The sequence below is a fragment of the Euprymna scolopes genome, chromosome 2 (genome assembly GCF_053919585.1).
Source record: "Euprymna scolopes isolate OS-2025 chromosome 2, ASM5391958v1, whole genome shotgun sequence".
Lineage (NCBI taxonomy): Eukaryota > Metazoa > Mollusca > Cephalopoda > Sepiida > Sepiolidae > Euprymna > Euprymna scolopes.
This window is the reverse complement of record NC_136483.1, coordinates 152,229,452-152,253,951: the sequence shown is the minus strand read 5'-3', so window position 1 is coordinate 152,253,951 and position 24,500 is coordinate 152,229,452. Positions and strand designations below refer to the sequence as shown.

Genomic DNA, 24,500 nt, shown 5'->3' with positions numbered 1-24,500 from the left:
CCTAATGGGGGATGCCCTTTTCTCTTCCCTGCAACCTCTCTCCCACAGAAGGGACGTTGTGAACTTGTTTTTGTTTTATCGTTACTACCATGGCAGGTGCTCATCTGAACTCCAATCTCTGGTCCCCCATTGCCAATCTTTCACGATAAACACGCGCCTAGCTGAAACCACTGTCAAAAATTTTCCCCACTCCTTATCTGTGCCTAAATCAAAACGTAGATTCCATGAACAAAGCTTCTTTCTTAGAACTGCATGCCTGTGGAACTCTGTTCCGGTTTCCTGTTTCCCACCTGACTACAACTTGGATGTCTTCAAGTCCAACATAAACAAGTTCCTGATAAACCGCTCTCTTAAGTAAGACACTTTATCAGATCTCCAACACTAACGTACTGTACATACACTAACCCTTATCCTTAAGTGGCTTCCGGGCCTTGATAAGTGGTGACTACCTTGTAAAAAAAAAACGTTATTGTTGTTAATTTAGTGTCTTTATTTGTTTTTTGTTAATAAGTTATGTAAAACTTTAACAACTGTTTGAATTGTCTCCCCTTGTTTCAAGTAGAATTTTTCATAATTAAAAGCAAAAAAATGTACAGATGCTGAGAATGCAACTGAAAGAGGACTTCATAAGGGCACAACACGAGTGATAAAAATGTAAACGACAACTCACCTGAAGTTAAAATTACCAACACGAGATGACACAACTGAAGGGAGGTCATAAAGATGGCACTCTGTGGAAACGAAGAAACGTTTCACATTAGAAAAAAATAAATGTAGAATTAAACGTAAAAGAAATGGATGAGGGTATATACTTATATATTTACGTGCATAATACTCACTCCTACACTGATTGACCAATTATAAATTTTGGACAGAACTCCAACGTAAATAAATTTTTGATGAGCCGTTCCCATAAGTTTTATTTTTTTTTTTTTTTCATTTTATTCCATTTTCACCCCAAACAAGGCACTGTGTCACTTTGAAGTAGGGGGATACTATCGGGGGCAGAACTTGCAGGGATATTATGTAGGGAGTTGAGCAGCAAGATGTAGATTCACATTACACTTGAACTTCTGCATGTCAGTACTGTTGGGAAAGCAGGAACCCAGAAGGGAGTTCCAAAGTCTAGCAGTTCTGGGGAAGAAACTAATAGAGTAGAAGGCTTTCTTACATCTAGGGATCTCTACTGTGAAGGGGTGGGATTTTGCTGCTTGTCGGGTTTGCTGAGCGTATTTATGTCGAAGAGGTACAAGGGCTTGTAGTTCGTCAGAGCATTCACCATCAAAATACTTGTAGAATAGGCAGAGGGATGCAACACTCCGTCGATAGGAGGAGAGGTTCAAGCTCTGATGACAGTTTAGGACCTGTCAGGTTGGCAACTCTCTTTTGAACCCTATCCAGGAGTGAGATACTAGTAGCAGATGCACCAGCTCAAATTTGACAACAGTACTCCATACGTGGGCGAATGGTGGCCTTATAGAGATACAAGATACTTTCAGGCATAAGTAGCTTTCTAGCACGGTAGAGAGAGCCCACCTTCAAGTAATCCAAATTACTAAATTTCCACTACTAACGATTATTATGATATTGTCCCATTGACTACTGTACACTTATAAACCCTTATCCTCGAGTGGCCTCCAGGCCTTGATAAGTAGTGACTCCTAAGTAAAAATAAAAAAAAAAAAAGAACTCTCCAAGTGTAAGAGGGAGTAATATATAATCATTATGAATTGTGGAATATATATTCTCAGCAACCCGGTGAGCAACATGGTCACATCATATTTTTATTTTGTAAACCTTATTATTTTAAGGGTGCACCCATCTATACTCACACCCTCTCTCAAAAACTTTTAAAATATGTTAGGTACAAAAATGCGTACATGTTTATATATTCTCATGCGCAGGATTCACACTAAATTAATTAACCAATTAATATGAATTTTCGACAAGAGCTGCTAAATGTAAGGATAGGTAATATATGTTTTTGTTGTGTGTGTGTGATTGTTAACATCTAGGAGGTGAATTTATGTAAAGTTTATTTTATTTATTTTCTATAAACTGATCGTAATGATTTTTGGAATACATATTATTGGCAACCCAGTAAGTTTTTTTATTTTTTATTTTTTTTGTTTTTTACATGGAGGTCACCACTTATCACGGCCCAGAAGCCACTCGGGGACAAGGGTTATTGCGTGTACAGCAATCAATGGGATAGTGTCGTAGTAATCATTAGTATTGGAGATTTGATAAAGTGTCTTACTTAAGGGGGCGGTTCATTAGGAATTTGTTTATGTTGGACTTGAAGACATCCAAGTTGTAGTCAGATGGGAAACAGGCAAGCAGAAGGGAGTTCCACAGGCGTGCAGTTCTAAGAAAGAAGCTTTGTTCATGGAATCTACGTTTTGATTTAGGCACAGATAAAGAGTGGGGATGAAAGATTGGCGGGGGGGGGGGGCTCAGACGAGCACTTCCCATGGAAATAATGATAAAACAAAGACCGACTCACAACGTCTCTTCTGTGGGAGAAAAGTTGCAGGAAGAGAAAAGGGCATCCCCCACTAAGTCACGAAGTCTATTTTGTACTCTGTCAAGGCAGGATAGGCTGAGTAGCATGATCACATCATTTTTGTTTGTTTGCTTTTCTTTTTGTAAACTTTACCATTTTAGGGGTGCACCCATCTAAACTCTCACCTTCCCTCAAAAAACTTTTTAAATAAGTTACATAAAAAATTTGGTGCTTCTACATTATTGGGACGAGATTTTGTAGTCGATAAATGGAGTTCTTAGATAAAAACAATGATTCCAACTGATTTTTTTAGTCAATTCTAATAAGTTACAATAGTAGCTTCCAAATTATGCAGTCGGAATAACCTGACTATGACTGAATTATTAAAAAAAAAAAACTTTAATCGTGTTAGCAGGTGAGATGTTGTATAAATGACACTCAAGATGAGAAGACTAATCCAAAGAATTCAAATAATACAAAAAAAAATATACATGTGAGCAAAAAGCAATAAACGTACCAATATTAGGGTTTCATTCTTGCTCTGTCTTGGAAACAAATCTATTAATGTGAGAATTATCAGGTTCAAAGTCTGCAAGTAAAAAAAATAAGATCATTGCAAAATGGTTTCAATTAACAAAATTGCATACAAGTTCAAGTTTTGAAAGTCCTCAGTAGTAAACGGTGTCAGATAATTTTTCGATCAACAAAGCCAAGGCTTTTTGCTTTGAGTTGAAGCAGCTAAAAGACAGCCATGTTGGTTGGTTTTTATCTAATGTTCACATATTTAAATATCGGCCATGTTAGTTTTTAAGCAATGTTTACATATTCCAAGTCTGTATTTCTCGAGTTTAGATGCCTGAAATAAAATGAATGTTAACTAAAAATGACTCCTCGTGTAATAATATTTAACAAAAGAACATTTTTAATGTTTACACAAATTATTTTCTTGCTATGAACTCAATACGGTATTTAGTGACTTTACCGAACATTTGGGTTAAGGGTAATTCCAATGTATTAATTTAGCATTAGATACAAATATAGATGGTGTTTATTTCTTTTTTGTTCTTATTACCTTTAAATGATCAATATTTCAAGCAAGCACTCCTTATCTAAGCACATGGTTATTATTGACTCATCATGCACCTAGATAAGTAGCGTTTGCTCAAAATATTTGCTTTTTGAAAGTCATATAAAAACAAGCAAAGCATATTCCAAACAGCACAATATTATCCTTGTATTATCTTGCAGATTTAAATGTATTTACATGTTCTCACATAACTTATTCTGATTTAAAGTATATGAGGGGCATTCACTATCTGATCTAGCTGAAATTTTGCATGTATAATGATTTATATCTCTATGGGTTGTGTGACAAATTACAGATCTGAACTAATTGTGGTTTCAGATTTACAATGGTGTTTGAACTAAGTCATTGTGAAATGGAACCTGTTGAATGTTGCACAGTGACCCATTTTTTTTTTGTATTTGAAACGATGCAGACCATAATAAGGCATTTTTGATGAAATGAAAGAAACTTATGGTAAAGATGTTCCATCATATAACCTTGTGAATCGTCAATTCAACATGGTCAGAAATCTGTAGAAACAACTCCCAGATCTTCTGCCATTGATGAAGCATCTGTCAATCAAGTTGAGGCTGCCATTTTGAAAAACTGACACAATTATTCACCAAAATAGCCTAAGATTAGTGTAAGGTCTGTGGAAACTATCAATGACCACTTTCATATGCATAAGAATAGACTCCCAGGTTGCTGACACCTTTTCAAAAGCAAGAATATGCCTAATACTCATATATTTTTTAGAAACAAAAATCAAAATATTAATGATCTCAGCAAAACATCCATTTCAATTGATCCCCTACCCTTTATCTCTCTAAAAATATTTATTATTAAATAATTATTTATAGCTCCCTTTCGCCTAGGCACTTTAAGAGAAAGAAAATAAACTGTCTAATCAATGCTAAAAATGTGAGTTCCTGCCTATACTATGTGATTTGTCAAACACTGTAAGACTGGTCTAATCAAAAAAGACATAATAGTGTTTATTTCTCCTCCTCCTTTTGCATGGTTGTTGCAGTAGGCCTCATTGGTTCGAACATACAAATTTGAGTTAAAATGTGACTTGCGTCTGGTATTCGAATAATGTAACCGGTTAAACAATTATCTCCATACTGATAATTCCATAAAGATGAAACATTAAGCTCTCTGTTTGTTTGTTTATAAATAAACAAGCAGCTCGAGCACTATAAAAGCAGTCGGTGAGTGTCTATATAAATACACATTTGATAAGGTCTTTTATGGGCACTGATCCCATGGGCTAGAGCTTAGAACTGCCAACTATCAACTAGATGGTTGTAGGTTCAATTTCTGGCTAGGGATGGGTGCTAGTCTAGCTGCACTGATGAGCTGTGATACAGCGAAACTACTGTATGAGGATGACTAATATATATATATATATATATATATATATATATATATATATATATATATATATACTAGCTGGTTGCCCGGCATTACCTGATTGTAAATACAATTAAATATGATATTTTGATTAATGCAGATTTTGTATTTATCATTATATTATATTGGATCCAATATATAGTAATATATTGGGTAATGATTTAAAAAGTTAAAAAAAAAAAAAAAATGACTTGTGTACCACCACTGACAATCGAAACCAAAACGTTTAGCTTACAATTTACTTTTTCCTTTGCCATTATACCTGAGCTATGAAGACATGTTTGCTGCAAGGCTAAAAATTAAAACATGAACCAATATCTATTACATTACGTACGCATATTCGTAATGCCATCATTCGACCTATATCTGGCAAACTTTATTTTTTCAATTTTCACACTTTTGCACCGATTTTACCTAGCTAAAACCCAAATATAAAGTTTCGCATGGGTTTGAATACACTGTGTATTAAGTTTCATGTCTGCAGACCAAAAACAGACAGAGGAGTTTGGTAGGCAAAATTTTTTAAACAAATATATATACGCATACATAAATATATATAGAAAAAGGTTTGTATTTACTATAAGCTTTTTACACAAATATTACACAAGTATAAATCATGTAGAATATCTGCATGAATATAATTACACGTAATAGTTAACAAAAGGTGATCATCCCATAAGAAAACCGTAAAAACTAATAGGGAATTAATTAAAATGAACGTTTAAAAGAATATGCAACTTATATAGATCTTTTGCAGATTAATGTAGTTCCACGACCCATATATAACAAAGCTGTATTTTCTTTTTAAATAAATAGAAAAAAAGGGTTTTTAATGTAAATATCAATACACAAAAAAAACAAATTTATAGGAGCATATATATATATATATATATATATATATATATATATATATATATATAGAGAGAGAGAGAGAGAGAGAGAGAGACAGAGACAGAGAGAGGGAGAGGGACTTACTTGCCAGATGCTCTTTGATATATTTATCATTTGAGATATTTAAATAACTGTTAAGAGCTTATCAACAACAGTCAACTCACTAATAATAACCTACAAACATACACACTGTACATTTCCTTGTTTTGATTACCTCCCCTGATCAAAATTCCTCTCTCAGATGAAGTTCTTATAAATTGTACAAAAACTTAGATGGCCTTCAGGCCGGGATCAAAGTGTAGTATCTGTTCTGCAGATGCTGCACTTAAGGTAATTTGTCCCAGTCAATGGAGGGGAAACCCTCTCTACTGGGACAATTATTATTTTTTGGTAACCAGAGTGCCCTCTTTTTGCCTATTTTAGGGAGCTGGTTTTTTCCCCACATTAAAAACGGCCTTGTGCCTAATTTGCTTTGGTGGGGAAGCAAATAAATACATTAAATATGTGAATTTCTTTCCAAGAACTGTACATTAAATACATTTCCAAGAACTATGGATTCGATATGCAGACTTCGTTCAAACTTTCTACACAGTTAAACCAGCTTCTCCCTTCATGAAGAAAATTTCTAGGAAATATGAAATTCACATGTGGTTCCCAGTCGCATGTACTGTCAGAAATTTGATAACTACATCATGCCTCCCATTGTCTATTTTAACCCAATCAAATTGGTTGATTATATTTGCTGCAGAGCGATTCCCTTGGCAGGTTTTTTGCATGCATTCCTTCCTTTCTCAGTTCCACTAAGACAGCCATACAAGGATCTATCATACTCACTGCATATGAGGCATTTGGTGCCTCTAACCTTCATTTCTTTGAGACTGAAATTTTAAGCCTAAATGATTAGGCTAAGATATTATTATATGTGTTTCCTTGAGACATTATTTTAAGCCTAAATAATTAGGCTCAGTTATTATTATATGGGCCTCCCAGAGACTTTAAGGTCTGAATTGTTGATCTGTCATTAAGGACTTTTCCTTTGAATGAACATTAATTATGAACTTCTGTAATATTGTCTCAAGATGAGAATTTAATTTTTTTTCATCAGAAGGCATCATATCAACCCCTTTCAAATGGCTATAATCACTGATCTTTAAAGACAGATGAACCTGTAACCAGTTCCTGTTGAAGATAAAAGACTATCACCTTTCGAAGTAGTTAAGAGCTCTTTTTCAGAGGCAAAATGCCACTCCTTTTTTGCAACTAGGAACAAATAAAATTTGTATTGAATTTTAAGGTAAGCCTTTGCTGTATTGTCTTATTTTTGCCACTATCTTGGAGTTAAAACGAGTGAGAATAATACCTCACAGTATATACTGGTTAGGAGAAATGATTTTTATGTTAGTTTTTGCAGAGAGATTTCACCATCCGCCCACATATAGTTCCTGGTATTCCCAAAGAGTCACCCATTCAATACTGACCAAGTTCAATATCTCTTAACTCTGGTGATCTAATAAGAACTGGTTTCTCAACGTGATTATGTTGACTCACTCATGAGAATTAGTTAATACTCACTTGTATTATGATGGAAAATATGGAGATGTTTTTTGTGATGTATTTGGGAATGTTGAAGTTCCACCGATGGCACTGCAGACAGGGTAAGCACCCGAGGATACCACATGAATCCTAAAATTTAAAAAAAAACATTCTTTTAAAAAACAAAAATTGAAAGAAAATAAAACTAAAATAAAAAAAAAAAAACAATAATTTTTTAAAAATCTAGGCCCTTGTCTCAAATTCCCCCTATATTAAAAAAAAGAAAGAAAAATCTGTATGATGTATGCACCCTAGATAAAACGAATATATCATATTCCAAAAATTAAGTAAATTGATGAAGCAGTTTTATTTTTATCAAGAAAATTATTTTTAAGCGATTAATGTAAATTTGTAGACATTAAACAAAAATATTGCAAGTTTTAATTAAATAGAGTTATTTCCCTTCGTTTTCTTTTAAATTGTTTTCAGACAGTCATTATTCGGTTACTCATAAAATTTGATTTTCTTAAATAAAACTATTCGAGCAATTTACTTTTTTAAAATATATTTTCGCTTCATCACAGGTACATACATCATACAGATTTTTCTTTCTTTTTTTTTTTTTTTTTTTTTGATATAATAGAAATTTGGGACAAGAACTGAAATGAAATTGAAAGGAAAACTGAATGCTTTATATGTTTTTTTGTTTGTTTGTTTTAGGGTGAGTCCGGGAAATTAAACATCAACTTAAAGGAGCAGATCATTTTGAATGATGCAACAAACAGGAAAAGTAACAATATTTTCAATACCCAAAAGAAAAAAAAAAAATAGGATCAAAGTGTCAAAAAATTGTTTATTTTTTTTAACTTGATATTACATTTTGACGAGGTGAACATAAAGAAAAATTAGCTTAAAGTAACTCAAAAAAATTAAAAAAAAAAAAAAAAAAGACCCTAAAATTTGAAAACAAACGATTTCAATATTGAAAGATAAAATGGCACGACAGAAAAATGAGTTGCCGACCCAATATAATAATAGTGATAATCTTTTATAGCTATTCAAGTCGTAAAAGTTTGTAATCAAATAGAGGCTAGGATTAGAATGTGTCGGAATGCACTTTTGGAATACAGGTGTTATTTTGACAGATCAGGAAATAAGAGTTGGTTTGATACATAAACATTTGTCATCTACTGGTTGAAAAAATACTTTCAGGAATCGAAAACGTCAGAATGAGGATTTTCACGGAATTGATTGAGGATCAACAACTGTTCCACATTCATTGATCCTCATTCAATCCTGGTCTCCTTGCTAGTATATATATATATATATATATATATATATATATATATATATATATATATATATAAATCTTGATATTGAAAATTTATTCAAATTTCTTTTTAAAAAAAGCCTTATAAACCTATAAGGAAGGTATACAAAATTTTAATTATTCGACATGGACTACAAATAATACAAGAAAAATCTTATTCCATGGAGTTTCGAAGAATGCAATTCTTCTCATCAGAGGGAAGATGTTTTAAAAATATACAATAAATTTTGCAGGTTAATGCATCACAGGAAACAAATAATATGAAGTTTATCATATTTGCATGAAAAAAGTCATTTAACAGTTTGAGACAGCTTATAAGAATTCAGGGAGTTTGAGAAAGCAAGAAATGGAAAAAAAGGAGAAAAAGGGTATGATACAAATCCAATGGGAAAGATGGTAAAATCTAGAGCAGGGTCTCCCTGTTAGTATATATATATATATATATATATATATATATATATATATATATATATATATATATATATATAAGAATATGAACAAATGATTAATAAAACATGTTAAAAGACATCTTGAAAAAGAGTTAAAAACATATTTAATTTTAAAAAAGGAAGCACAAGATAAGTGGATAGTATATATATATATATATATATATATGCTAGCGGGGAGACCAGGATTAAAAGAGGATGAATGAATGTTACACATCATACTTATAGTAATAATTATGTAAGCTCTTTAAAGAACTTGGTTCTTATTGTTGAGCACTTTAAAGTTGAAATTAAAGTTGGTCAATTGCATGCACAGATCATGATGTTATAATCATTAGATCATTCTGTCTAGAAATTTATATAAATGTTAATTTCAACTGTATTTCTCGCAGTTGAGCGTGTGGTTTGTTCCTTGCTAATGGAATCAGAGATGGCTTCGTGGCCAGGTTCGAATCTCCCGACCGGCTGTAATTGTAACTCCCTACACTGATGAATCCCGAAAGGATGAAACACTAGTGCCTGTTGGTATTAAAAATAATTATAGTAATAATTATATATATATTCAAATAAATATATCTATATCTATATACATATATATTTAAATAGCTGTTTTTACAGTACAAAATTTATACAAGGCTTAAAAATAATAACCGGAGAAACCCTAAGGATCCCTTCTGTCAACAAACTCAGGAGTTAATTGTTGGCTACAAATTAAAAACAAATAAATAAAAATTATTGCGTGAAGAGTAACGACTACAGGATATGCATGTAAATTTTTTTTTTTATCAAACGGAAAAAGAAAAAATATTCAAAAGGGAATATGCAGTTAACGTACAATTAAGTGAAATATATGTACAAATAATGTGAGGTCGCAGGAGAGTTAAGATGTATCGCTGAATAAGTCTAATGATTTAATGAATTCTTTCTGTTGACAGAGAGAAGATGTGTATAAGAGGACCGAAACTGACTCTAAAATCAGTTAATCTAAAAGTGTATTCTTATGTAAAATTTTCAGGAAGACAACGGAAATGGTCCTGAATCTCTGAATGCACACCTAAAAGACTTAAAACTTTAAATACGTATGAATGAAATTTCACCATAATGGTCGAGAATACAGGTTTCCAGGGACTTCATTTGTGGGTTCTCATGTGAGAAGACAATCCAATTCAAGATTCACATGTCCTACCAAAATTTGGGCACACATTATCGTTTGGCAACTGTGCATGAGGCTGGTTTTTGCGATGCATTATTCTTGATGCTCTCAGCTCCCCAGCACGATCATGCCATTCACTTTGAAAGCTTTCCACACAAACTTTTATTCCATTCCTACATTCTGCTTTCTCATGTGCACTCACGTCTCACGTTGTGTGATCAATTCCAAACCTCTTCGTATCCTCCTTCAGACAGTCTTTAAAAAATTAACTCAAACCTTTTAACCTTTTAAAAATTAACTCAAACCAATATCAATGTCCTGGAATAGTCTAGTGTCTTTAGTATAGAGGCTTTAATTGTTTAACATCGTTTCAGATGTGCTGGTCACATTGTAAGGATGAGACCATGTCTTCCTTTTTTTTTTTTTTCCAACAAAATTAAATCTGGTCTCCTTGCTTCAATCATATTATCACATTGGATATTCATATCTCACAATAATTTCGCATTATCACTCTCCACCTCCTCTTCTGGAACATGCTCATACCATTTTTCACTGCATTCCAAGCCTCTTTTCTTACATATATCCCAATGAATTTTTCACACAATATTGTCATGCCTTCTCTTGTATTCCTTTTGAGCTAACTTCTTACAATAAGGGACTTTCAGCTGTTTTATCAATGTGATATTTCACATAATTTGTCGTGAGTGCTTGCTCCTTTGTGGCACATATTAGAGCTTCTGTCCCAAATTTCAAGTCACATTTTGACAGCCATCGCCAGGTTTTTTCCTTGTCCATCCTTGTAGATCTGTAATGGACTGTGTGGTATATTATTTATATCCCCCAGTCATACAAAATAGGAAAAATTAACTGAATTGAGAAAGAAATGAACAACGCGTTTATTGAAATAAACAAACTAGAATTTATTTCATGAAGAAACAAATGAAAGAAAAGGGTACAGCACGTGTTTAGTTCGGCGTGCGTCTCTCGCTGTTAGCTGGTGTAGAAAGAGAGAGTGAGAAAGTCAATCCAGGCCATGGAGAGAGAAAGTGTGTAAGGTGTACGTACTGTCTGTTGGTTCTTGCCCCACACATAGTAGCAGGGAACGTGAAGTGCACGTGCGCACCCTGAAGGGAGCAGTTGGTCCGTCGACCGCTTAGGTCGGAAGCCGAATCGAAAAGGAGGAAACAGCTCAGGTCTCTTGCTTTTGTAGTTGTTTCCGGTGTTCTTTGCACATGTGTGGATTTCCTTTAAAGGGAAGTGACGTTGCCCATGTGTGCGTATACATTATTTACCGTGTGTGTGTATGCACATGAATGTGAATGTGTGAACGTGAATATATGTACGTGTGTGTACGTGCGCGCGTATGTTTGTGTGCGCATATGTATATGACAAGAAAAGTGGCTTGAGATGTGAACACATGTTTTGTGTGAGACTAGAACAGGTTTGCACAGATCTCTACTGAACTGGTCACGCATTTTCAATCCATTTGTCCTTCGCTTTTTGTTCATTTATTGCCTTAAATTCATAGCTCCTTACTGGTTCGTTCTCTTGGAATTTTTCAAATTTTGACACACCCGTTATAACCTTATTATAAGTTTATTATCATGATTATTATTACGATGTAGTAGTGTGACGTAATCCCCCATTGAGGAACTTTAGAACTACACTGAGGTAGCTTATCATTCCCGGATGACGCCAGATAACCTGAGGATTTAAGATAGAGAAGATAAATATATATATTTTATTTCATGTCAAACTAGATATTGTTTGAAACCAGAGAAATATGTTTTGTAGTTAAGTTGATGACAGGAAATTTCACGTATAACATTGTCTGCCCTTGGTGAACCCAAAATCGGATGTCAGAATTGACATCTGACCTTGGCTATCGTGAGAATCAGAATTCAAATTTCAGGTATGCGAATTGTACTCACGCAAAAACCTAAAGCTTTTGATTTCGTGGTGAAATCTTATTGGCTGGGAGAGCTTCCACCCCATCCACATACCTTACTATATATATGACTGCAGTGCTAAAATTAGTCAGTTAGAGATGAGAGGAGATCAGATCAGATGGGAGAGATTGCGTGCTGATTACGAGAAGAACAGACCGTATAGAGACGTGACCCCTCCACCTTCCTCATCCAACTGTCTGTTGCTGTCTGTGAAGAGATTTGAGACTTTGAAAAAAACTTACAAAAAAACTGAGTGATACTTGTAAAACCATTTGTACATAACTTTGCGAAATTAAGCTTCAGTAGACTAAATACAAGTGTTTGTTGTCTTTCTGCCTGCGTGAGTTTGTTATTCGTTTTCAGCATACCAGATTTCATGTAACAACCTCAGAGAAGACTAGACGACACCAGCCGAGAATTCAAGATAAACAGAGGTCCTAACCACCTTCTCCACATGGAGGGGTTACATATTAGCCCTACTACAATTGTTTCGGTTTTAGGCTAAGCCATTTACAAAAAAAAAAAAAAAAAAAACCCCGGTGATTATTCATCTATGTTACTGTGCTATTTTTTAATAGTATTTTCGAGTTAAATTCAATTTTTATGGTATTTTTGTTTGTTAAATTGTTAAGTGAAAGTACAGAATAGTTACAAAACACTCTCCCCTCCCTACATTAAGAATGGCTTTCTAAATATAAACGTTATTATTTCAGCAAGGTAATATATATGAATAAGTAAAAAAAAAAAAACAATAAAACAACAGCTTCCACAAAAAAGAAAAGTGTCAAGAGAACATGTTTAACCCTGGCCCACAAATAATGAAAAGGCAGACGACAGTACATTTTTCGATCAGTTGAAATTAACAATTTATTTTGGGGGATTCTATTAAGTTCTGTTTTGTCATTCAATTGTTGTCTATTTCTTCATGCGATTGAATTCAGAGAAAGTTAAAAAAAAAAAAAAAAATATTTCTATAAAAAAAAAATTAATAAATTGATACAAGTTTAAAAAAAAAAAAAAAAACAGATTTTTCATTCACTTTTTTAATTGATTAAGTTTTAACAGCTCCCCTCCCTTGGTTCACTTAGGTGTGGAAAACGTAGACATTTTGCACATCAAGGGGAATATAGAGATTCAGGACCACTTCCATTGTTTTTCTTAGAGTAGTTCACATATATAAATTTCATCAAAATAGGATATATTTGAAGCTTTAAAGGAGGTTTGTTCTGATTAGTTCAATGGCTTTGATTATAATAGTAAAACATTATTAGAGTCATGGCCTTATATTTTTTATTTTTTTCATCAACTCACGTCTGGCTCTTCATGACATGGAAGAATACTTTCTCTGATTATGCTTTCTGCTTCTTCCAATCGACTCAATATTAATCGTGCCTGGTTCACAGCCTCTGAATGTTGTGAAACTCTGTAAAATAAATAAAACAAAATAAAATAAGAAAATTTGAAAACCTGAAAATGTGAAATTAAAAATCATTTTTATTTACTTTTTTTTTTTTTTTGGTGTTATTAAATTCTGAATTTTCGCCAATAACCTGGCTTTATCAAGGAAATGTCAGTCCGATTAAGTTTTTTTTTTCTTCATAATGATGTAATAAGATGTCGAATCCGCCCAAAGAGAAAATACATCTAGTCTCGATAACTGTTTCTATCCACGTGTTGTCGTTTGGTTTAAGCGCGAAATTTAAGCAATGTAAGGTCACACATTTTAGAAAAAAAATTTTTTAATGAATTTAAATAAGAAAATTTGAAAACCTGAAAATGTTGTGAAATGAAAAATCATTTTTATTTACTTTTTTGTGTGTTATATAAATAAAATAAGTTAAAAGAATAAAATAAAATAATTCAAATAAACAAGTAAAATAAATACATAAAATAAATAAAAATGTACAATGAATAAATTGAATAAAAATAAGAGGTTAATGTAGTTTGCTTGAAGCATTGTTTAGCGTGTATATAAAAGAAATTTATAGAAGGCAATACAATGTAGAGGTGTAATGGATAGACACAAGACACAATGGCAAAGTGAGTTATGCTGATTCCATTTTTTTATCAATACAATATGCATACATATGTGTGGGGGGTATTACTCTTATCTCCATCTCTATATATAATATTTTTATTACAGAAATTCCCCTCTGTACCAAATTACCATAGGTTTGCAATAACAGATCCTACATACAAATTTATTATGTCTAAACTATTATCCATCATCTTAGGTAACTTTAGAACACTGTTTTATACACATTTATTCGTTATAATAAAGTTCTACATTACATCCTAGGAGAAACATCATCACAATCACCATTATCTATAGAGGAAGTAGTTCCTATTTTCTCCCTTTAAATCTAAAGTCCTCCCACCGCCCCTAGTCAAGACTGGCAAGATATATATACATTATAACTATATTACCCAGACACCCTTCTTAACTAGATCATACACTCATAGGCATATAATTACCTTTCCACTTCCTGATTCAAAAAATAATTTCTCCCTACTAACATTCCAGCTATTCTCATTGGCTGAGAACATAATAATCTATTATTCCAGATTAAACACCTTACAAACAAAACGAACATATCATATCTTTACAAATATGGCCGCTCCCTCTACATGAAATAATAGTTTTATGAATATTAACCCAAATATAAAATTATTAAAAGCTCATAATCATAATGTTACATCCTCACATTTATGCACAACTATCCTCCCGGTCACAAAAAAAAGAAAAATCCATGAAATAAAATGCAATTTCAGAATATACTGAGGAACCGACAACGGTGCTATTTCCTTTTTTTGTTTGTTTGTTTTTGCCTTGTTTTAGAATGGGCCGTTTCTTTCTGCATACATTTTTCTTTATTTAAAGTTTTTTTTATACCTATGCACACATTACATCACATATATACCCCCCACCAAAAAAAAAACACCCTGAAACATAACATTTTTATTTATGGTTACCATTGTTCACTTTGCATAGCCTGCATTAGCAGCCTAGAATTCAGTTGACGACCCAATATCATATACATGTGTTTTATTATAGATAAATTAGAGACACATTTTCCTTTAACATGATGACTTTTTTTCTTTTGTTGCTTAGTATTTAGCCTCAGGATTCTTACAGCGATTATCAAAGTTAAATATGGAGTAAATATTCTGACAACCTGCCCTCCATTCCCCACTCACAGATGGAGTGTCTATTCCTAGAGCCGTTCTTAATATGGGAATGTTGTGGGTGGCAGAAGAGGTTGGGTGTGTCCGTTCCTAAAGCCGTTCTTAACATGAGGAGTTTGGGGGTTGGCAACAACAACAATAACAACCACAACCACAACAACAACAAAAACCATATTTCATTGTTTTTCTGAGGGGGAGTCTGTTTGATTATAGATCATTTTTTTTTTTTTAAATAAATCTTTACCTTAGATCCAACAACACACTTTTCTTTAAAATGACAAATTTTAAAAGTTTTCCTCTATGCTGATTCAGAAAATCTCATTTATATTTGGCGGATACAAGTAGTTTTGAGCAAATCTAATTATATCCAACCGACACTGCCAGCCCTAAATTCCTTTGTTGGTTCGTAGTATTTGCGTTTGGGGATCTTGACAGCGATTATCAAGGTTAAATTTATGGCAAATATTTGGACAGTCACTCCCCACTATCAAAATGGTGTGTCTATTCTGAAAACCGTTCTTATCATCGGGATGTTGCCAGAGACCATTCTGAAAGCTGTTCTTACCATGTGAAGGTTGAGGGTGTCTATTCGAAAAGCAGTTCTTAACATGAGGAGGTTGGGTGTTGGACAACAACGACAACAACAACTGTACTTTCATTTTTCTACGAGAGGAGAAGGGCATGCTTCCACCGAGCAACACCAGTTAATCATATTATATTCTTACTTACGTTAGTGTGGTCTGATGGAAGTTCCATATGCTATAATATTTCGGGAACGATTCCTTTTGTCAATGTGCGCAAATTTAATTCAAATGTCCTTATGAATAGATTCGAAATTAAGTTCAATTTTTTAACTTTGCTACAAATCAGTTATTTTTCTTTAAACTTGTTATTGTAGGGTTAGTGTGGATATTTGTAATTTTTTTTATTTTTATTATGTGTATTTATAATTTTTTAATTTTATTGTTTTATTTGACATTTATTTAATTCTCTACGTTCTGCATAGTTAAATCAGTTGGTTTAATACTGCCTTACATAGTAATTACCAGATACAATTACAAGACTCAGCATTCATATCCCATTGCGTTTATCCACCTGAAGAAGGCCAGAAGATGAGTTGGCCATAACTATGAAGATGAGGAATAACAGTCCGAAGAAAATGAATACACAGATTATGAAGCCTCATCTTAAAGGATTACAAAAAAATGAAAGTTAATATATGAAACTATCAGTATACCTTTTTCTATTATTATTCCAAACCAGGGGGTTCCAAAGTTTTTGAATATATGTGTGTGTAGGAGGGGAATATTGCTGAATTTTACAGCTATGCGGGCAAAAAAAAAAAAAAAAAATGACCTAGACATGTTTTATACTGTTTTGCTCATTAGCTTTGCTTTTTATCGAAACTGGTTCTCCCAAACCTCATTTTTTAAATCATTTTTCTGAACAAAAAGAAAATCCACCACACTATTTTCATATATTTTCATTTTAAAAAATTTTTCCTGAATTTTTTTACGTTTTCCATAAGAGCTTCAGGGACCGGATTAAAGACTTTGGTGGACCAGACCTGACCTGTGGGCCATAGTTTGGGGACTCCTGTTCTAAACAATTGTACAATCATAGATTGAAATATTTCATATAAAAATGACTATCATCATTTGTCCATATGTAGTATGTAACCGTTCAAAGCTGCTTGCCTATCTGCTTAACATTAACAGATAAATTCGACTCAGTTGGAAACCGAGATTTTTACTTAAAACCAAAGCCAACAGAGTCTAGGTCTTTTATGAAATAGCTTTGTTTCCTATTGATTGTGGTATGTTGCTAGTCCTGTGCAGTTCTAGGAGGCCCACCCTCATAGGCTTTTTTTTTTTTTGCCTTTTGAGAAGGAGTTAGTTGAGGTGTTTCTATGGGAGAATGTTGACAGGGCTGTCCAGGCATTTTTTTGTGCTCTTCTTCTAGAATGCTGGCTCCTCGATCCCATTTGCATCACATCATCTCTCGAGATAAATAGTTTGACTTAGTAGGCAGGTTTGAGCGTCTCACTTCTCACTGTCTGAGATTGCCGCCACACAAGACCTACTTCCGTGGCCACGCCTGTCCCATCCCTCAATATACAATAGGAATATTAAGGGTAGGAATATCACGGGTAGAAATATTAGGAATACTTCTTTCAGAAAGCAAACAAGTGGCCACAGACATTCTTTGTAAGCACTTACCCATCCCAATGCAACAAGTAAGATAAGCTACACACATTGTACACAGCACTCACGCATGCGCACACACTTAATAATTTATACACACATCAAGTATTTGAAATCCTATTAATAAATGGGACTCTTACCATTTCAGGAATAGTTCTCTTCCCAATGAACTGACTGAGAAGAAAAAGAAAGGAAGGAAGAAAGAAGAAAAAAAGAAAGGTTTTAGTCATAAACCAATAGCAATTTTGAAACTCATTATGAATTGATGTGAAGAAGTACGTTGTTTAGTTCTTTCCTACTGCCAGAACTTAGACACCAAGGTCGGAAAGTAGGATTGAGAAGTCAGCATCCCCCCACCCCACCCCACCCCCGAAAAGGGACACTCTAACTTGCAAAAAGTGCCTGGGTAGCCCTGTCAGCATTCCCCGGTAAGGACGCCTCAGGCAATTAGCAATAAACTAACCCCTTCTCAAAGAGAGAAGGCAAAGCCTAGGAGGGTGGACCTCCTAGAACTGGACAGAACTAAACTTCCACCGCAAAATCAGCAGGAACCGAATCATTACAGGAATGGTCTGATTTCTGTTGATTTGGGGCAGGGAGACGAGGATGTGGAGAAAAAGTAATTATCCTCTTTTCTTTTTCCTTTTTTTTTTTTCTACAACCTTTGAACTTTGACATCTAGCTACAGATGTAGTGACATTGAACTTCATTAACTATCTCTACACTACACTTCAGGCATAGTTGCCTGACTACAGATATAACAATGGAGGGGGGGTGCATTATTCTAAGGAAGGAAACATTTCCTTTTCACATATACCATCCAAATGATGATGGTACATTTATTATTTAAACTAATTACATTGTCTCATCTCTACTTAGATATAAAAACCACTCTGTCTGTGTTCATGTGTGTATGTGTGTGTGTGTGAGGGAGAGAGAGAGAGAGAGAGAGAGAGTTCCTTATCGACTCCAAAACGGTTGTCTGCAGTGTTCTTAGATATGTTCTGTATCGGAATGCCCTCCCCTCGATAAGTACCAAAAATCGATAATCAAAAATATCCGATTAAAGAGGGAACAGTCCGAAGTCTGATTTCGATCAAAGTTAACACTCTTATACAGCCTAACATCACAAATACATTTTAGAAGTTTTATCACAGCATAAGAAGAAGAACCCGGCATATATAATCAACGGTAGGTTCTTTGATAAGATAGAAGTGCATTCGAAATGAATGTTTCTGTTTAGAGCACAATTGAGCCATGATACTTGACTTTTGTATTTTAAAATTTAGTCCAAGCCATTATATAAAAATAATTTTATAAAATCAACAGTAGGTTCTCTACAATGCAATGTAGACTACAATGTATTGTTGACGAAGTCACTGCTGGGAGGCATGTGAAGTTTCCTCTCAGTGTATTGTGGTGAGTCCCCAATAAGAGCAGGGAATCAATTGATACAAACTGATTTCGATGACAATAAAAGTATTAAAAGTGTGGAACATTCGTTGATCCTCATTCAATCCCAGGCAACGTCGAGTCTCCCTGCTAATGATTTATAGATGCTTTATCTATAAATATAACACAAGTGGGTTACTTATAAAAAGAAAGAAAAAAATACACACATACATATTTCTCTTTTTTGATTCTTTTCTAATTTTCGCATTTTTCTTTTCGTATTTTTTTTCAAATTGTTGCAAATAGGTTCCATATGTTTTTATTTTTGTTGTTGTTTTTTTTTTTTTTTTTTTACTTGCCTCTCCACGAGGGCACAATTAGACACAAGGTTGGTTTTTAATGTGGGGATAAACCAGCTCCTCAAAAAGGGACACTCTGGTTTAGTAACAAAAATTAAAAAAATGTACCAGTCATGAAGGATTTCTCCTCCATTAATCGAGACCAAAAAATGAAGTGCAGCATCAAAACAAATACTACACTTTGATCTTGCCCCGAAGCTACGAAAGTAAAGACAGCCCTCATGTTTTTTTATTTTTTATTTTTTTGTTTTTTGGGTTTTTTTGTTTGTTTTTTTTGTTTACTTGCCTCCCTCCCCACGGGGGAAGAGTTAGACACAAAGTCGGTTTTTAATGTGGGGGAAACCATTTCCCCCAAAGAAGGGGCACTCTGGATAGTAACAAAAATAAAAAATGTATCAGTCATGAAGGATTTCTCCTCCATTAACCGAGACCCAAAAAAAGTGTAGAGCGGCATCAAAACAGATACTACACTATGATCGTGGCCGGAAGGCCAAAAAAGAAAAAAGGCAACCCTTATGTTTTGTCTTTTTTTTTTTTTTTCAACTGAATCGTCTAGTCGTCATCAGGCGGTTATGTCTGCTAAGCTTTAAAATGTGTGGAAGCGCGAGAAGAAAAAAAAACTTGTAAATTCTAGATTTTGTAAATGTTAAATTAACACTGTTAAATACCGCTCATACATTTATTTAGACACGCCTCTAACACGTGGCCACGATCTCGCACATGACATTCGAAACTCAAACGTACTTTTAAAAACTATAAATGACACACATTTTTAAGCTTAGCGGACATAAATGCCTGATGACCGTTGGACGATTCAGTTAGAAGTGCTCGTGAAACAATGAAACAAACAACATACGGATCCTTTTTGAAACAATTCGACAAAAATACAAAAAGGAGAATACGAAAGTCAGAAAAAAAAATCAAATAGAAACAGTCCGTGCTTTTTAATATCTGCCTAAATGAAAACATGCTGCCTTAATATATACTATGTGTGTGTGTGTGTGTGTGTGTGTGTGTGTGTGTGTGTGTGTGTGTGTGTGTGTGTGTGTGGCCATAGCCCGGTTGTAAAATACGCTTAAATATGATATTTTGATCAATGCAGATTTCGTATTTATTATTATAATGGACCAATTGATTTAAAAAGATAAAAATAAAAATGACTCATGCGTGCGCCACCGCCAAGAATCGAAACCAATCCGCTTAGTTTACGATTTATTTTTTCCTTTGACGTTAATGCCTGCGCTATGAAGACATGTTTGCTGCGAGGCTAAAAATTAAAACATGAACTAATAGATATTATATTACGCATGCATATTCGTAATGCCGTCATTCGACCTTCATCTGGCAAATTCCATTTTTTTTTTTAATTTTCACACTTGTACTAATTTTCCTCGGCTAAAACTCAACTATAAAGTTTTGCATGGATTAGAATACCCTATATATTAAGTGGCATGCTTTTAGACCAAAAACTGAGAGAAGAGTTTGGTAGGCAAATTTTTGAAACAAATATATACATACACTTACATAACTATATATATATATATATATATATATATATATATATATATATATATATATATATATATATATATATATAAAGAGGTTTGTGTTTACTATTTTTATGCAAATATTACACAAGTTTAAATAATATAGAATATCTGCATGAATATAATTACACGGAATCATTCCATAAAAAAACGGAAAAATTAATAGGGAATTAAGTTTTGGATACTGCCAGAGTGCCCCCTTTTTGCCCTTGTTTTCGGGGAGCTGGTTTCCCCTCCCCCACATTAAAAACGACCTTGTGTCACATTTTGCTTTCGTTGGGATGCAAATAAATTCCAATAAATAGGAAAAAGAGTTTTTCATATTAATATTAATACACAAAAAAAAACTAATTTATATATATATATATATATATATATATATATATATATATATTCAATAGAGAATTGACATAATAATAAGAAGAAGAAGAAATCTGCATGTATTAAAATATATTAAACTAATCAGTTAATAACGGAGTAGATCCAGGAAAGTAGGAAAAAGTATAAATGCATGCGGTGTAGAATGGTGTCAGAAGAGGACTAATGGAATAGGGGGAGAAATTTGAGCTACTTCTTCTGTAGGTTATGACGATGATGAAGATGGCACTCCTAAGAATAAATGTTATCTTTTAATATTACGAATTAACGTGTCTAATGGCGTTCTATAGTTAAATAAGGTAATGGCTATTAGTGTAAACATAATAAATTTTTATAAGATATCTGTTACTGTGAACTTATGGTATTTTGGTTCAGAGGGGAAAAACTGCGCGTCTTATTATATACAAGATATATTTTACAACCAGCAAGGTCGGGCGGCCCCCTGCTAGTCTCTAAATAAAACCTTTGAACGCCAAACGTCTCCATCGTTTTCTACGCATGAGTAGAGTCGTCTTGACTTAAACAGAAGACAGAAGATTACAATGTGAAGAAATAGATTTACTGATTTGATGTGTTCCCTATATGAAAAGAAGACCACATGTGGAAATGATTATATATATATATATATATATATATATATATATATATATATATATATATATATATATATATATATATACACACACACACACACGGTATAATCATGTTGACACATCGGTTCCCGGCAGATAACCGTAGTTAAGCAATGTTGAGCCTGGTTATTAATAAAATGGGCGACCAATTTGAGAATTCCAGACGCTGTATGTAGGACGTTGACACCTCCCTGCAAGAGTTGCAAAACTCTAACGTTGTCATCTCCCATAACAGGAATATACATGCGACTGGGGACCACTTGTGAATTTTATATTCCCATGAAACTTCCTCCTTTGGAGGAAGCCAGTTAAACCCGAATAGGGTTAGTGCCGACCAACACATATTTAACCATATGCTCATGAACATGCGTGTGCGCCCATGTGCGTGCACACACATTCAAAGATACGCACACACATACCTAAATATATTTATTTGTAATTTAATGTGTTATTTATTATTAAATTAAATTTATTGTTTATTATTTCGTTTGTTTATTTATTTATTTTATTATGAAAACCAGCAACCGCTCACGTATGTTTTTATTGTTTCTTGACACCTCCAAAATCTACCACAAAATTACTCCCCTATATGTAACACGATGTAACTTTATTATGAGTTTATATTATCAATATAACCTTTGTACCATTTAAAAGAATAAGGGAAAAATCAACTAGTAATCATTTTATTTTAATTTTTTCATCGTACAAAAATAATGAAATTGTGAGACGAAAATCGTGTTTTTACATAATTGACGCATTAAAATAACGTTCCCATATAGTAAGTATTCCGAACGTGAAAATATAGCCGTGTTTAATAAATCTAGCAAAAATCAACTAATGGTCAGATTTTCATGAAATTTTTGATACTTATTCATTTTTAGAATGAAATTACATATAAAATGCAGTTTCCGTAAAATATACGAGGGGTATTATTTTTTTTAGTGCATGTTCCTTCCCACCATATTTATTTTTTCGAAATTTGAACAAAATATATTTAAATTTCTATTTATTATGAAAAATAAGAATTCAAATAAGTAAAAAATGTTGTTTTTTTTTTTTCATTTTAAATTTCCATTTTTGAACAAAAACTTATCTTGAATTGCAATTAAAAAAATAATATAAATTTAATATTATTACGTTTTTTAATAGCGTTTTTCTAATCAATATATACTATAATCAGTTGAATTGCCAAGAAAAAGAAACTTCCTAAAAATTAATTAATTTTTAAAAGATTAAAACGATTAAAATTCTATTATTTAAAAATGTTCCGTTACAACATGGAGTTTTAATTAATGATGTGTAATTTTTTTTTTTAATATTAAGTTATAAACATGATTCTTGCCAGCTATTTTATCGCCAGATTAAAACCGATTGAAAAATATTATTGCACAAAACATAAACATTTTGTAGACCACTACAATATCTAGTGTGTCACTTTTTACCAAATAAAACTATGGAAACCGGTAATTAACCAACTGAACAGTCGTACGTATTTTATTTAGTAAAACCGTATTTCATAATTAATATACAAATGTTTATATTATTAATCATTAAACTGTGTAAATCTTAAAACCTAACAAAATTATAACAAAGATTGCAGTATTAATTGCAGTTTGAAGAAGATAAACAAACATTTTAAAAAATCATTACGTCGCTTCTGCTTTTCCATAGTTCGTATAGTTAACACAAGTCTGACGTCACGGGATTATGCGCTCTGTTCTTCACAATTCTTCACAATCGTTTGGAAGTACCTATGACCCCTCACAGTGAAACTGCACAAGTAAGCAAGAGCGCAAGTGCGCGTTTATTGGAACCAACGTACGTGAATGGTTCGTTGAACAGGTTGTTCGTTTAATGTTTGTTTTGTTTATGAAAATGTTACTGAACGAACAGGGGTTCCTTCTTAAGTTTGCATCGTCATTGTGACCTTATTTACAGCTACAGATTTAGATATATTTGTACTTCTTATATATTACGTAATATGGTGGAGGTCTACACTCTCTAAGTGTTTTGTATTTTTTTTTTGTATTGTTTATAAAGTGTTACTTTTTTTAGGGTTTTTTTTTTCCTTATTTAATTAACCAAGCTGTGTTCAGATAAAGATTTATAGGATTTTTATTATAATACTACCACCACCCCATGTGAATTGTGCATACTCTGGTAACATCTGCCTTTTATTGCGTCTTTCTTAAAATAGAAACTGTGCCAACTCAAATTGGTTTCTTATTAAGAGAGTACAGACAAAAATAAAATAGCATTTAATTCTCTCCCACTGCAAGAGCTGTGACACCAGGGTCGGAAAGTGGGATTGAAAAGTCAGTGCCCCCGAGGAGGTGAACTCTGACCTGTAAAAAGTGCCTGGGGTGCTCCATCGGTACTCCCCGGAAAGGACGCCTAATGCGATTAGCAATAAACTAACCCCTTCTCAAAGAGAGAAAGCAAAGCCTGAGAGGGTGGACCTTCATAGAATTGCATAGGAAAAGCATCAATAGGGGCCAGGTCATTACAGGAATGG

The 24,500-nt window shown here is 33.3% G+C and overlaps 1 protein-coding gene across 5 annotated transcripts in view; it reads right to left on the bottom strand.

Moving 5' to 3' along the window:
* LOC145297707 (uncharacterized) overlaps positions 1 to 24,500 on the bottom strand; it is a 151,355-nt gene that overhangs the window by 65,269 nt on the left and 61,586 nt on the right. For all 5 annotated transcript variants that reach the window (XR_013870314.1, XM_080143910.1, XM_080143928.1 and 2 more), the window contains exons 2-5: positions 13,599 to 13,710; positions 7,449 to 7,559; positions 3,024 to 3,095; positions 671 to 731 (exon numbers count right to left, since the gene is read on the bottom strand). Coding sequence is in view for 4 of the 5 variants with exons in the window: in XM_080143910.1 (XP_080000036.1) it covers positions 671 to 731; positions 3,024 to 3,095; positions 7,449 to 7,559; positions 13,599 to 13,710 (356 nt within the window). In the remaining variant the exon portion in view is untranslated. The remainder of the gene's footprint in view (positions 1 to 670; positions 732 to 3,023; positions 3,096 to 7,448; positions 7,560 to 13,598; positions 13,711 to 24,500) is intronic.